Genomic DNA, 13,713 nt, shown 5'->3' with positions numbered 1-13,713 from the left:
GCACACCATGCCTGTGGCTATACCTACAGAGATATTTGAAAGATGAATCATGTTCGAATTCACGTGCTATAAAGATTGGAGGTACATCTCATAAATTACTGATGCACAGCCCATCAAAGGAGTTAGTAGCAATATAACATATTTAAATTGGTGCAGCATTATCACAATACTAGGTGGTATCTTGTAGGACAGCGTTTCCCAATTGGTGTTTCGCAGAGCCCTAGGATTCCACAAGAAAAAAATTGGGGTTCCGCGGCACTTCGCAACATCCAAAATGGCTGCCGCTACCTGCTGTTCCCAGAAAGTTGGAAACAGCACAGATCGTGCAACCGCGATCTTAAGCCAGCCCTGCCATCAGCCAGCCACTTAGTTTGTCTCGTCCGTGAGAGAGCACGCCCAGCCGTCAGCCAGCCAGCCGCCATTTTCTATTACTCATGGTAGAGGAGTGATAGAGAGTGGAGCTGATAGTTAAAGCTCTGTTATTATCATGGAAAGCTCTGTTAGGTAGGGACATTAAAAGGCTCTGTGAGGGACATTAAAAGGCTCTGTAAGGGGCAAAAAACTGTTCGCCAGCAAGTACTTATGTGAAACTGGATTCTCGCTTTACTCTGCAACAAAAAAAAAAGTATCGAAATTGACGACGCAACTGCAGACATGCGAATACAATTGTCAACAAATAAACCAGATATAAAAAGACTATGCCAGCAAAAGAGAACATTACACTCTGCTCATTGGAAATTCAAAATAGCATTTATTACGTTGCATTCCCAGCACAATCAATCACCACCATGCTTAGGATAAGAATAATAAAAGAGAGATGCGTATAGGTTTTATATTTTTCAGTGAAGAATTTACCGTATATACTCGAGTATAAGCAGAGTTTTTCGGCACATTTTTTGTGCTGAAAAACCGGAACTCGGCTTATACTCGAGTCAATAGTCTGTATTATGGCAATTTGCATTGCCATAATACAGACTGAGGGAGAGGGGGCTGGCAGAGATCTTACTTACCCGTCCTGCAGCTCCTGTCAGCTCCCTTCTCCTCTGCGCCGTCCGTTCAGCACCTCGGTCAGCTCCCAGTGTAAGTCTCGCGAGAGCCTGTGAGCTGACAGAAGAGCTGAACGGACGGCGCGGAGGAGGAGAGAGCTGACAGGAGCTGCAGGGCGGGTAAGATCTCTGCCAGCCCCCTCTCCCCCCCCCCCCACTGAACTGCCAATGCTGGACCACCAGGGAAGGAGCCCCCCCCCCTCCCTGCCATGTACCAAGCAGGGAGGGGGGACGAAAAAAAAATAATAATTAAATAAAAAATAATAATAAGAAATAATAATGAAAAAAATATATTAAAATAATAAAAAATAATAAAATAATAAAATTGCCCACCCCCCCACCACTGCAACACACACACACACACTGCACTCATATACACACACACACTGCACTCATATACACACACACACTGCACTCATACACACACACACACACTGCACTCATACACACACACACACACACTGCACTCATACACACACACACACACTGCACTCATACACACACACACACTGCACTCATACACACACACACACACTGCACTCATACACACACACACACTGCACTCATTATACACACACTGTAAATAAATATTCAATTAATATATTTTTTTTTAGGATCTAATTTTATTTAGAAATTTACCAGTAGCTGCTGCATTTCCCACCCTAGTCTTATACTCGAGTCAATAAGTTTTCCCAGTTTTTTGGGGTAAAATTAGGGGCCTCGGCTTATATTCGGGTCGGCTTATACTCGAGTATATACGGTATATATGTATGATTTAGTCTTCACCTCAAAACTCAGAGGAAATGCAGTAAAATGAGAAGAGAAAAACATAATTGGAAACACCTTGTTTATTTTAAGTAGATGGGAGATGGTATAAAGCCTTTTGCGATTGCCATGTCAAAACTACATTAAAATACTACGCGCACACTTCACATGTCCCTTGTGCACCAATAATCTTCAGTAAGATGCAAGATATTAACAGTAGGATGCAAGAGATCAAAAGAATGTTGTAAAAAAAGGTCCTTAAACAAAACAGAGAATCAATGAAATATTTGGAATATTTTTCACAGGTCCAGCAATAATAGATTTTGCAAAGTTAAATGCACATCTTCAATGTTCTTCAATGATAATGGATAGTGAATTATTGTCTGTAGCTTCAGAAAGCCAAGTTGGAAAAGCCTTTTAGATGTTCCACCTCTCAGTCTGACTCTCCACCTTAAGGACTAGGCCCTCTCCCAAGATTTGAAAATCTTCCAAAATGGCTTCTACATTAGGTATCATCAAAGAGCGATCACTCTTGCTGTCCATTAGTCTCCCATTAACGTTGGTTGTCTGCAAAAGATCGGTAAATATACTTAACTTATACAGTTCATGCTCACAATTATGAAACCTAATATATATATATTACACAGTCAATGGGAGCAATTAAGGGACAATTTTTTTTTAATGCCTTTTAGAAATGGCACATTAGACGTTAATACAAAATATTCATAACTGCAAACCCCTTTGCTTTATGGGTTCTGCAATAAGCTCTGCCCAGACCAGGAATTTACAACCTAATCAAGAGCCAATCAGGGAGCTGACAAGTAGCTCTGCACTCTGCTGTAGTTCTATCCCCACTGTCAAGTAAGCCGTGAAGAAGCCTATCAGAGGAGGTGGGGACCAGTATAGAATGTTCACATCACACAAGCACTCTCTGCTGCTATATGTAATTCTGTGCAGGTAGCATGGGCTTAGGACCTTGGGTACTATAACCTAGGACAGGAGCATAAGTTATGATACTTGGTGCGTCTCTTTAATTATCTGTCTCACAATCTGCCTGATTGTTCTTCTCCATTGCATTACGGCTTCCATTTAATAAAAACAGATTGATCCTGGCAGCCTTAGCAATGAGGATAAATCTGTGGAGCACAATTATCTATGCAGGCTTTGTTGAGCTTAATAGTCTAACTTTTATAGACCTTGTTAAATGTTCCATGAATCCTACTCTGACCTACATCGATTAGACCCTTCTACTGCCGTGACAATGTAAAGGAATCGGATATGAGTGCAGTACCAGCCTCCAGTGATTTGTCTAGGTCTGCTCAATGATAAAGACATAACCAAGATTTTGAGCTAAAGATTTGCTCTGGGATTAGTAGTATTCTATATTCATAAAATTAAAAAAAATTATTCCAATCCACATCAGACACAGTTTTAAAATAAAGAGCTGCTCATTGAGCGATCTATAGATGTTAAGCAAAAAGGACCTCATACGTTTGTATTCTGAAAATCTAAACACAATAAAAGTGTTTAGTGGAACATAGAATATATGGGGGGGAAATATACCGGTATACTGCTGCAGCGGGCAGGATCTTTACATCAGTTTTTCTACATAGCTAGACCAACCAACTGGAGCAGGTAGGTATGTTGGGAACCTGCAATCAAGGTCCTACACTTTACAAATGAATCATGCCTTACTGGAAGTGGCAGATACTTACTTTAAATGACTGCTTCTCAAAACTTGATGGCTTCCACAGAATGCCGATTACTTCACCCCCATGGGAATCATAGAAAAATAGGGCAAAGTCCTCATAGGCTTCCTAAAGGGGAAAAAAGGACAACTGTCATGCCTGACAATACATTTAACCCTGGCAGTCTGACGAGGTCAGCAATGAGTACTACATTGTTATTGTTTCCTCTGGGAAGGAGTGTGTTAGATGTATTACTAAGCACAAGCATTATTAAAAAGTTTAAGCAATCTTAGCAATATATTTTTAATAATAATTACAAATATTGTGAGGCAACGGGGAAAAAGGGACGATTAATTAAGTTAATTTCATCGGTCACCAACGAGCAGAGCGTTCTAACTACAGACTTAATTTTTTTCAAACAACTGAGATATGGTTGTCGGGAACAAAGTTCCGAGCTGCTTAACCCCTTAAGGACCAAACTTCTGGAATAAAAGGGAATCATGATATGTCACACATGTCATGTGTCCTTAAGGGGTTAAGTCAGAGGTGTAACTAGACCGGCAGAAATGAATGACTAACTATGTAGGCACCGTTTCAAGGAGAAATGCTGCACATACAGATTGTTTTTCAATGACCAATTCTAAAATTAGAAATGGCCATAGAGGTTGGAGTAACCCTTTAATTCCCTAGCCATATAAGGCGCTAAAAACAGTATACATCATCCCCAGCCAAGTTAATTAAAGTTCTCTGCTAATCTCTTTTTACAAAAGTAAAACAATATAATTAGGAGAATCAGGAAGGATACCTTTAGCTTCTGCTAATTTTAAACTTTTTTTCTTGGGAGCATTTAATGTCATTTTAAATTCGTGAACACTAATTTAAAGGAAAATGATCATCATGTCAAAGTGTTATTGAAAGTGTCATATAGCCACTCTGTGTATTACTGTGTTAAGCATAGAGAGAAGCAAAACACCCTCTTCAGTGTCTAACCTCTGCTCTTTGGTGGCTACTATTGTTAAGTCCCCCCTTGGCTGGATGAATCACTAATCCGAAGTTTTTGCACACTTTGAATGTTTAAAACCAGCTCTACAAATACAGTATGTGAGATTACCAATGTTTGCCTATGAAGTCAAGATTTTTATTACAAAATTCAAATTTGGGAACAGCGCACACACAAAAATACAGTTTACAATGGCTACTTAAAATCACCTATCTCAGCAAACAAACATGGATATACAGTCCCACCATATGCCCTTATCATGTTACACTGCCCCAAAACCAGTGGGTCCTACACAAATTTTAACATGGGTGTCAAAAAACGACTTAAATAGTGACACTCCAATCTCAAATTGTTTTAACCTGAAATTTACTGGCATGTCCTTTACAGGGGGCTTCCGTTAACTCAACTAAACTAAACCCAGCTGATCACTCTGAGCCAATGAGCTAAGCCTGGCCAAACGCAGAGAGCTTCTGACTCTCCCTGATAAGGTGAGCAGGGCCCAGCGGGTACCCCAGATAAATTGTCAAATGGTTTGATTACTTACACTGGGGTGCTTATGGTGCTAGGAATGTTACTTTAAATGTGGAGGAGTGACCTAAAGCTCCTAAACTTGGTAATGAATAAATGCAATATGTAATAACAATGAGGACTGTTCCTGCCCAGTTATAAATTTGTTTAATAACTTAATATTAAGTTATTCATTGGATGTCATTACGGTTAACGTAATGGGTCATATTGCCTAGTTCGCAGCGATAGCGCAAATGATAGATTTCCAGCTTTTGCGGTTAGAGTTAGAAGTTAGCCATCCCTGCTTGGGCAAGCACTCATATTACAGGTGACTATATCTTACTCGGAGTTCCTTCAAGTATAACTGGACTGGGTCATAATCCACCACCGGAAAGAAGAGGTTCAGCACTTCAGCTTCCGTTTTTAACAAGCCCCGTACAAAGGACTTTGCGGGGTGATCCACTGCTTCCCTGTGTCGGGGAATGTGCTTGGGATTCAAATGGATCAGGACATCATAGAGATCCAGAGGAGGCCGGAAAACCACCTGCAAAAGAGAAAACGTGATCAGTTATAGGTTGTAGTCACCGTGCAAACATTATAATAAAACAACTGCATTGTTCAGACGCTCAGTGACGCTGACATCACTGGAGATCAATGTAAACACCCAGTGACATGACACAAATTAGGTTTATGTCCCTACTATTTAACATTTATAGAACCAATTCCATTTTTACACATTTTGAGATATTAACATGAACGGATAGCACAGGGAAGAAAATCATGCCATAGATTTAGGTCACCATTTTCAACCTCTAAAACTGAACGGACTACTGAGGACACCATCTATGGCTCCTGGTAATATCCAAACCATTCTATTTCAGCTCAAAAAGGTACATTGTGCTGAACACGCCAGGTGCCTACTCTGCCTAAAGGGAAATCCGGCCATGCGCCCATAACATGTTTTACTTTGATTATTTGGGTAAACGATATTCATGGGGGAAAAGAATCCGTTCACACAGTGTAAACAAAAATTAAACTGACAGTTTGTGTTAGCATAAGAACAGAAGTGTTCATTTCTAACATTTAGCCATTCCTGTGCATTTCAGAAAGAGAACTTCCAGCACACAAACCTAAACGTTGGTAGTAAATGTTAAAGCGGCACGGTCACACCATATTTTCACTTTTACAATCGCTTCCTCCTCTCTTCCTATTTTCTTCAGTTTTCATCTATTTCCAACTAAAAACATCAAAGTGAGGACTACTTTGTCTTATGTATTTTTTTTATAGACCTGACACAGACCTTACTTAGACACTGGGCAGAGCTACAGTGTCATTTCCGACAGCCTTCTACATTGACTGCACTATATGGAATGGGGATTTGCCAGCTCTCGGTACAGTGCACCGAGGTCTACTAGTGTCGAGAGTGCGGATCTCTCCTTTGTTTGCAATCCCAACAGCTGTCACCAGTGATGGCTGCCGGGAATTGGCTCTGTCTATGGAGGGTCTCACGGGAACCTCCCTAGATCTCAGAGCTATACTCTTGCGCATGCATGAGAGTACAGCAGTGATGTCAGCGGAAGAGAACTCACCAGAAGAAGATGGCGGCACTTGCGAGGGATGGCTACAGGTAAGTAGAACTCAAATTTACCTGCCGGCCTCCCGGCAAATCTGCAAAATCTCAAGACAGTGACAGTGCCGCCTTAAATGCTGCCTCTCGATGAATTTCACAAAAGTGACCACTGCAGAAATGCAAACTAAATTAATACGTTGACTAGAACTGCCTGTCGGAGTTGGGATGTTCGTTGTGGAAACTAATGGTTATTCAGGTGTCTCGGTGTTAAATCTTTACATCATTTTGGTCCAGGCAATAAGGAGAAATTGCTTCTTTAATATAAATGAAGGGTTTATTGCTTACAAGCAGGGTTACATCAGGAGCCTTACAAAGAGACGTCCCATTTGTAGGCTGAATAATACATGTAGCTTATATTACAATGTTTATGTACTGTAGATGGAACTCAGTTTTGGAGGAGGAGATCGTACTTATGGAGAGGGTTAGAAAATATTAAATGGTTACATTTTACAACAGATTAACAAAGGAATTATGGGCGGAGCCTAACCGCCGAGCTGGCAGGACGTGCTGAACATCAGCTCCCGCCGAAACGCAACGAAAACCGGGGTATACACCCCGAAAATCGGCACGTCCACCAGCCGGATGGTAAGAGACAGAGTGGGGACACCCGGGGGCACAAAACGACACCAAAATCGAGTACCCCAAAGCCCGGAAACCCACAAAACGCGCCTGAGGCCTACCAGAGACTGAGACGGGGAGAGGCGGCCGCTCTCCTCGAAGACAAAGCCACGTACAGAAACCTCGGCGTGCCTGCATATCTTCCCCCCCCCCCCAGTACCGGTGGGGGTCATCCCGGTCCTCACTAGACACCAGGGCTACCAACTGGCACGACCTACCAAGCCTGGGCCTCTGCCTCACAGTGATAGCTCCTCACAAGACGAGCCCAAGATGGCGGCTTGCGGCGAGAGGCACACAGCAAGCAGACTGGCAACAATGGCTGACATAGCACCCACAGCAGCTACGAGAGGCCCACTGGAGCCTCGGTCTGCAACAAGCGACTGGACAAGCGGCAACGAGCTGAGCCTACAATATGGGGCAATACAGCAACAAGATCGGCGAACACGAGACGCTGCTAAAATGGCGACCGTGAAAGCACCAAGTGAGCTACATGAAAACCACTCAGTCATGCCAAACTACGAAGCCAGACTCACCGCTCTCTTCGATGCCTTTTGGGCACAACTGGAGCGCCGGGCATGGCTGAATAAACAGGACACACGCCAGAGCCAGGAGCAAACACAGCACCATAACGGCGATGCCTCACTCCTAAAAGGCACAGAGCCCCAAGATGGCGCCGCAGGAGGAGAGATCCTCAGCCTGCAGGCGTAATCATAAAGAAGAAACAAGCATCGGAGCACTGCAGCAGACCACGGGGGACCCCCCCGTACATCCAGGTGTGCACCCAAGAGCTCTCCCCACTCTTCTTCCGGGCTGGGAGCCCACCCGAGGGTTACTCCTCACCGCCACCCATACACCCAAGGGAACAACCGGACTCCGGCAAAGCCTTGGGCCCACGACCCTGGAGATGGGGTCAATGGACTTGTGGCAAGGGTCTCCGATACGGCCTTGGGCCGAAGACAAGGGACACTCAAGCGGCAGCGCACTAGGAATAACACCAGGGGCACCTTAACCCAGAGGGCTAAGCACTCAGCGGGCCAAAACGCCCACTATAGAGAAACGGACCCGGGCCTCCATGGAGCGGTGGAACAAATAGGCAGCCCCCCACGACCAAGTGGATTGGACCGTGCGTGCTACAACACAACTCCTCCATGTGGGGTGGGCTGAATAACAGCATGGACACCTGCTACGCTCGAGGCCTTGGACTGTCCCAAGTAACCGCAAGAGACACACTGTTACACCCTGAGGGTTTTACCCATACAAATTTCCATGCTCCGTAATGTTTAATTTTTCTTTATACAGTTAATACTTTATGATTGCCAGCTAGCAGATAGATACATACTATGTTACCAGCCTGCCTTAGTAATTTCACTCGTACCTATTAGGTCTAACTCCCATTGCTGTGCGCCTCTTGGTAATTCGTTTTCACTACTAGCCTAGCATGCTTAATGTCATGTTGTTAATAGCCTGACTTGATAGCCTGATTTAATATCCTGTGTTAATAGCCTGATTCAATAGCCTGATTCAATAGCCTGATTCAATAGCCTGATTCAATAGCCTGATTCAATAGCCTGATTCAATAGCCTGATTCAATAGCCTGATTCAATAGCCTGATTCAATAGCCTGATTCAATAGCCTGATTCAATAGCCTGATTCAATAGCCTGATTCAATAGCCTGATTCAATAGCCTGATTCAATAGCCTGATTCAATAGCCTGATTCAATAGCCTGATTCAATAGCCTGATTCGATAGCCTGATTCGATAGCCTGATTCGATAGCCTGATTCGATAGCCTGATTCGATAGCCTGATTCGATAGCCTGATTCGATAGCCTGATTCGATAGCCTGATTCGATAGCCTGATTCGATAGCCTGATTCGATAGCCTGATTCGATAGCCTGATTCGATAGCCTGATTTAATAGCCTGATTTAATAGCCTGATTTAATAGCCTGATTTAATAGCCTGTTTTCATAGCCTGTTTTCATAGCCTGTTTTCATAGCCTGTTTTCATAGCCTGATTTCATAGCCTGATTTCATAGCTTGATCTGATAGCCTGATTTAATAGCCTGACTTAATAACTTGATTTAAAAGCCTGATTTAAACGCCTGTATTAGAATCTTGTTTTCTATGACTGATTTATGAACCTGTTTTCTCAACCTGATTTAAAAAAAACAAAAACGAAGCATCGCTATCCCAGAAATTTAATAGTTTAAAGCTGACGATGTTTCAACCCTCTACTGTAATCAAACTATGCGTTTCCCTCCTTCCCTTCTGTACCCTATCAAAAATGCTTCAATAAAAGAAAGATTGACAAAAAAAACAAAAAACAAAGGAATTATGTAGGCTGAAAAGAGACACGTGTCCATCAATCTCAGCCTTTGTAGACTTTAACATAAATGCATGGGGATGCTCTGGGAATTCACAGTCCAAATGACGAGACTTTATAAACAACCATTACTGGAAATTATCAAAGACTCAAATTACTGTCATGATGGGAGGGGTGGTCTTATGGTGTTCTAAATGAAACCAGTGTTTTCCGTAAACAATATAGAATTTCTTGAGAACATATTGTTACCGCAACAAGATATTGATTGATTGCTTAGTGCACACCCTGTCATGTGTGACATTGTATACTGTGCCATATCCCACTGTCCACCTCAGATGGCAAAGCCTTGCTATGGTTGGAAAGAGCTGTGTATCTGACACTTCATTAAAAGCTACAGATAACGTCCAAGAGATCCAGCGGTGTTCCATGAATGTAATGCACAATCACATTACAAGTGAAACTGGCCTTATATTACACATTTTACAATTTCTGTGGTTTACAGTATTTAGGGAAAGATGGAACGAGAACTTAATCTAGACCTTCTCAGCTTCGAAGGCTGAAAGAAAAAGGACACTCCGATGCTCAAATAAAATTAAATCCCTATTTAGTAGATATACCAACAATAAAACAGACATGCATTTAATTATGCATTTTCTTATTGGGGGTATGTCTAAAAAAACAGCCCACACAAGCTGCAGTTCTCTTGTCTGCAGCCTTAACAAGCTTTAATTATTTATAAATGTCTAATTTGCAGTACTGATAATAGAATATTGCTTTATTTAATTAGTCAATGATGGGCCTCTCTATTCTGAAGACCAGCTGATCACAAGGACATTTGCCGTCCACGGTAGGTGGTTGGAGAGATGTAGCAAACAATCCGGTGAAGTGGTGTGAACCACAAGGGATAGGCAGACATCTGCTACTCTAATCTAAAAGTTCCACCATAAAGTTGGCTGAATGATTGGGAACTTGCTGTACTAGAAACGCTACCCTGTACAAACACTCCCTTCTCCAAGCAAATCAAGCTATCACCCACCAATTTACTGAAATGCTCCCCTTTAACACCTGCTCAAACACATACCCAGGAAGACAGAGTTAACAGAGATATCACAGCGAGCCACACAGGTTCCACACGTTATACAGCAAACAAAAATCCCTGACATTTTGCAACATTTGTTCTGTGTGGGGTTGCAATACAGCTTGGCTGATGCACAGTAACCTATGAACAGTAGTCAATGCAGAAATTACAGTTACTCCTACTGAAGATGAAATGGATAGCAGGTGGTAATGGGTAATAAATTGCGTAAAACTGGGGAACGTGGTGGCATTTAGAAAGATACGGCTACTGTGCCAGTATTTCAGCACTCATTAGAAAAGTAACAAACGCAGCCAGCACAACAAATATTTTTCAAGTTCAGTTTTTTTTTTTTGTTAGATCATTTTAAACTACTGGCTCGGGTACAATTTTTAAGATTACAGACTACAGCTCCACCGCAGATTATATTACATTCAGAGTCACTGAAGACGAAAGCTTTCCAGGTGCCATGTGAATTCTGTCGTTTACATAACCCAAACCACAAATCTGATCTATTGAAAGCCAACACATGCCCAGCTCTATTGAGCAGAGCAGCGCTCAGCTAAATCAGTGAGGCACAGAGAGCCGGAGGTAGGACTCCTCGTTTCGCAATAAATGCAGGGAACACTTGCCCCGCCAACGCCCTTTAATTGGACATACCTGTTCAGAGAGATTGAACATATTAAGATATTACAAGAGATTACTTGCCATACACAAAAGAGCTGGGGATGTCCTTGTTCTAAGGAATAATCTGTGCTTTACAGAGAGAAACGCAACACCGTAAACCTTGCATTCCACCGCTGTAGCACGTGGAACCGCAGACAAGACCGGGAAATCAATACGGCAGATTCTCAGATCAAATGTCACTAATAAACTGCTTTTCCTCCCATCTCCCACAAATAGCAAAGCTTTCTGTCTTATACGCTTACAGGACTACAAGACACCCTTTGATATCTGAATTCCTTATAAAACAGAATAAGAAATGCCTTTTGATACAGATGCACATCATTTGTCGCTCTTTGGACCCACTGCCCCTCTTTTATTAGCCAAGTATTTAGCTACACAGGTTAGCTACACATGTCTGCATATGTTCCAGAACAGGTTCACCCTACATCCACAGGAGAAACACATGCCTAAAACAAAAATATCTCTTCCTTATCTGTTACCAATCGGGGAAATAAGATCTTGGCGATATATAAAGCTGACCATAGGCTAACAGGGTTACTCACTAAAGTGAGAATACAAAGTGATTTTCTAATTTAAGGCCAAAGCAGACAAACTGAAAACAACGGTCTAATTAAACTATTTTGACCTTGAATTTTAAATTCTCGTTGAATTAGCTTGGTATTCTCCCTTTAGTAAATAACCCTGTAAACTATTTTGGGCTAAGGCACACTTCAATAAGAGAAACAGTTCAAAGTAAAAATAAATAAAGTACATGAACTTTAATAACACACAAGAGGCTCCTGCAGGGTCAAGCAGGCTATAAACAGAGGAGGAGAAGAGAATCTCTAAAGTAAACAGACTGTGCAATAAAAGTAGTTTAAACATTAGATCTCTCTTTACAGGAAATGTGTAGGAAGGCTGTGAAGTGGAGATGTTACAAAGTTACATAGTCTATGTTGGCAAAGACTAAAGTACATAAACCTTTTGTTTATGCTGTTGATACAAAATAAGGCCAACAAAAACAATTGTAGCCATTTCCAATTATGCCACAAAAAGGGAAACTTCTTCTTGACTCCATAATGGCGATAAGATTTCTCCCTGAATCAACCGCCTGTCCACATACATCTCAATCATACCCTTAAATATTAGGTTTATGCAAAAAATAAAAAGCATCCAGACCATTTTTTTAAAAAATCTATAGAATCTGATTAAGCAGCCTCTTTATTGTTCTTACTGTAAAGGACCCTTTCATCCAGTCCCAATGGGTTACCTCTTATCTGTTGTACGTGACTACTAATGAACAGGTTAGCACATACTGACTCTGTATATATTTGTAAAAGTGCCGTCATATCCCTTCTGAGGAACCTTTTTTCTAGAGAAGAAAAAAAGAATCCTGTTCGTCTGGCCTTTCTTTGTAACTAAAATTTTCCATCCCCCTTACTAATGTTAAAGCTCGCTGCTGCACTTTTTCTAGTTTTTCAATATCCTTCTTCAACCCCTTAAGGACACATGACATGTGTGACATGTCGTGATTCCCTTTTATTCCAGAAGTTTGGTCCTTAGGGGGTTAAAACCAGTGGCCATAATTGCACAGCATATTCACACAGGGATCTTACTTACCATCGATTTAAAAAGAGGCAAAATTATATTTTGGCAACGTGAATCAATACCCCTCTTTTATGGGCAAAAGCATCTTACTAGCTTTTGCAATGACAGACAGGCATTACATGCTGTTAAATCCCTTATTCATTCAGGGGGCGGGGCCTAGCCACTGAACAGAGAGGATGCAGAACAGCATGACTCCTGCTTATCGAGGCAATAATCGCTGCATACAGGCCACAAATGGCCTGCAAATGACCCAAAAGGGTCACAAATCGAGAGGTGAACAAGCGGGGCTCACAATGATACCAAACATGATGCCATCCCTGCAACAACCATCGGAGAGACAACTGCGGCCTACAAACCTGCATGGCACTGGGGAGACGGCCGCTCCCCGGCTGCCCTCAAAGGCAAACAGCTGGCAATTGGACCCCAGTTCCCCCCCCTATGGACCGGCGGGGGTCATCCCGGTCCCTGACAGACCCCAACAGCCCCAGGGGAAGCACACACAAGCAGCGCTTACCGAACCCGAAATGGCGGCAAATGCCCCAGAGCCACAAGAAAAAGCATATTGGCCTGACATCCTCGCGCGGCTGGAGGCCTCATTTGCAGCCTTCTGGACTAAAATGGCAGAACGGCTGGCTGGGGCACAAACTCTGAAAGGGCACCTACCGATGGCACTCTCCTCGCACCCTCCGCCACGAGGCACACCTCGCAGACAGAAGGGAGCGCGAAAATCGCGCAGACGAAAGCGAAACCGACAGCAAGAGCGCAGACCCACGAGGCTCCAGCCACAG

The 13,713-nt window shown here is 42.6% G+C and overlaps 1 protein-coding gene across 1 annotated transcript in view; it reads right to left on the bottom strand.

Moving 5' to 3' along the window:
- Nucleotides 1–1,820: 1,820 nt before the first annotated feature.
- The window catches only part of NOL6 (nucleolar protein 6), a 48,316-nt gene continuing 36,423 nt past the window's right edge, over nucleotides 1,821–13,713 (bottom strand). Inside the window, exons 24-26 of the mRNA XM_063453824.1 lie at nucleotides 5,350–5,550; nucleotides 3,527–3,628; nucleotides 1,821–2,378 (exon numbers count right to left, since the gene is read on the bottom strand). Of these exons, the coding sequence (XP_063309894.1) occupies nucleotides 2,229–2,378; nucleotides 3,527–3,628; nucleotides 5,350–5,550 (453 nt within the window). The 3' untranslated portion in view covers nucleotides 1,821–2,228. The remainder of the gene's footprint in view (nucleotides 2,379–3,526; nucleotides 3,629–5,349; nucleotides 5,551–13,713) is intronic.

The sequence above is a fragment of the Pelobates fuscus genome, chromosome 5, assembly GCF_036172605.1.
Source record: "Pelobates fuscus isolate aPelFus1 chromosome 5, aPelFus1.pri, whole genome shotgun sequence".
In the NCBI taxonomy this organism is placed as follows: Eukaryota; Metazoa; Chordata; class Amphibia; order Anura; family Pelobatidae; genus Pelobates; species Pelobates fuscus.
The sequence above is the reverse complement of the archived record's forward strand: the minus strand, read 5'-3'. Positions and strand labels throughout refer to the sequence as shown.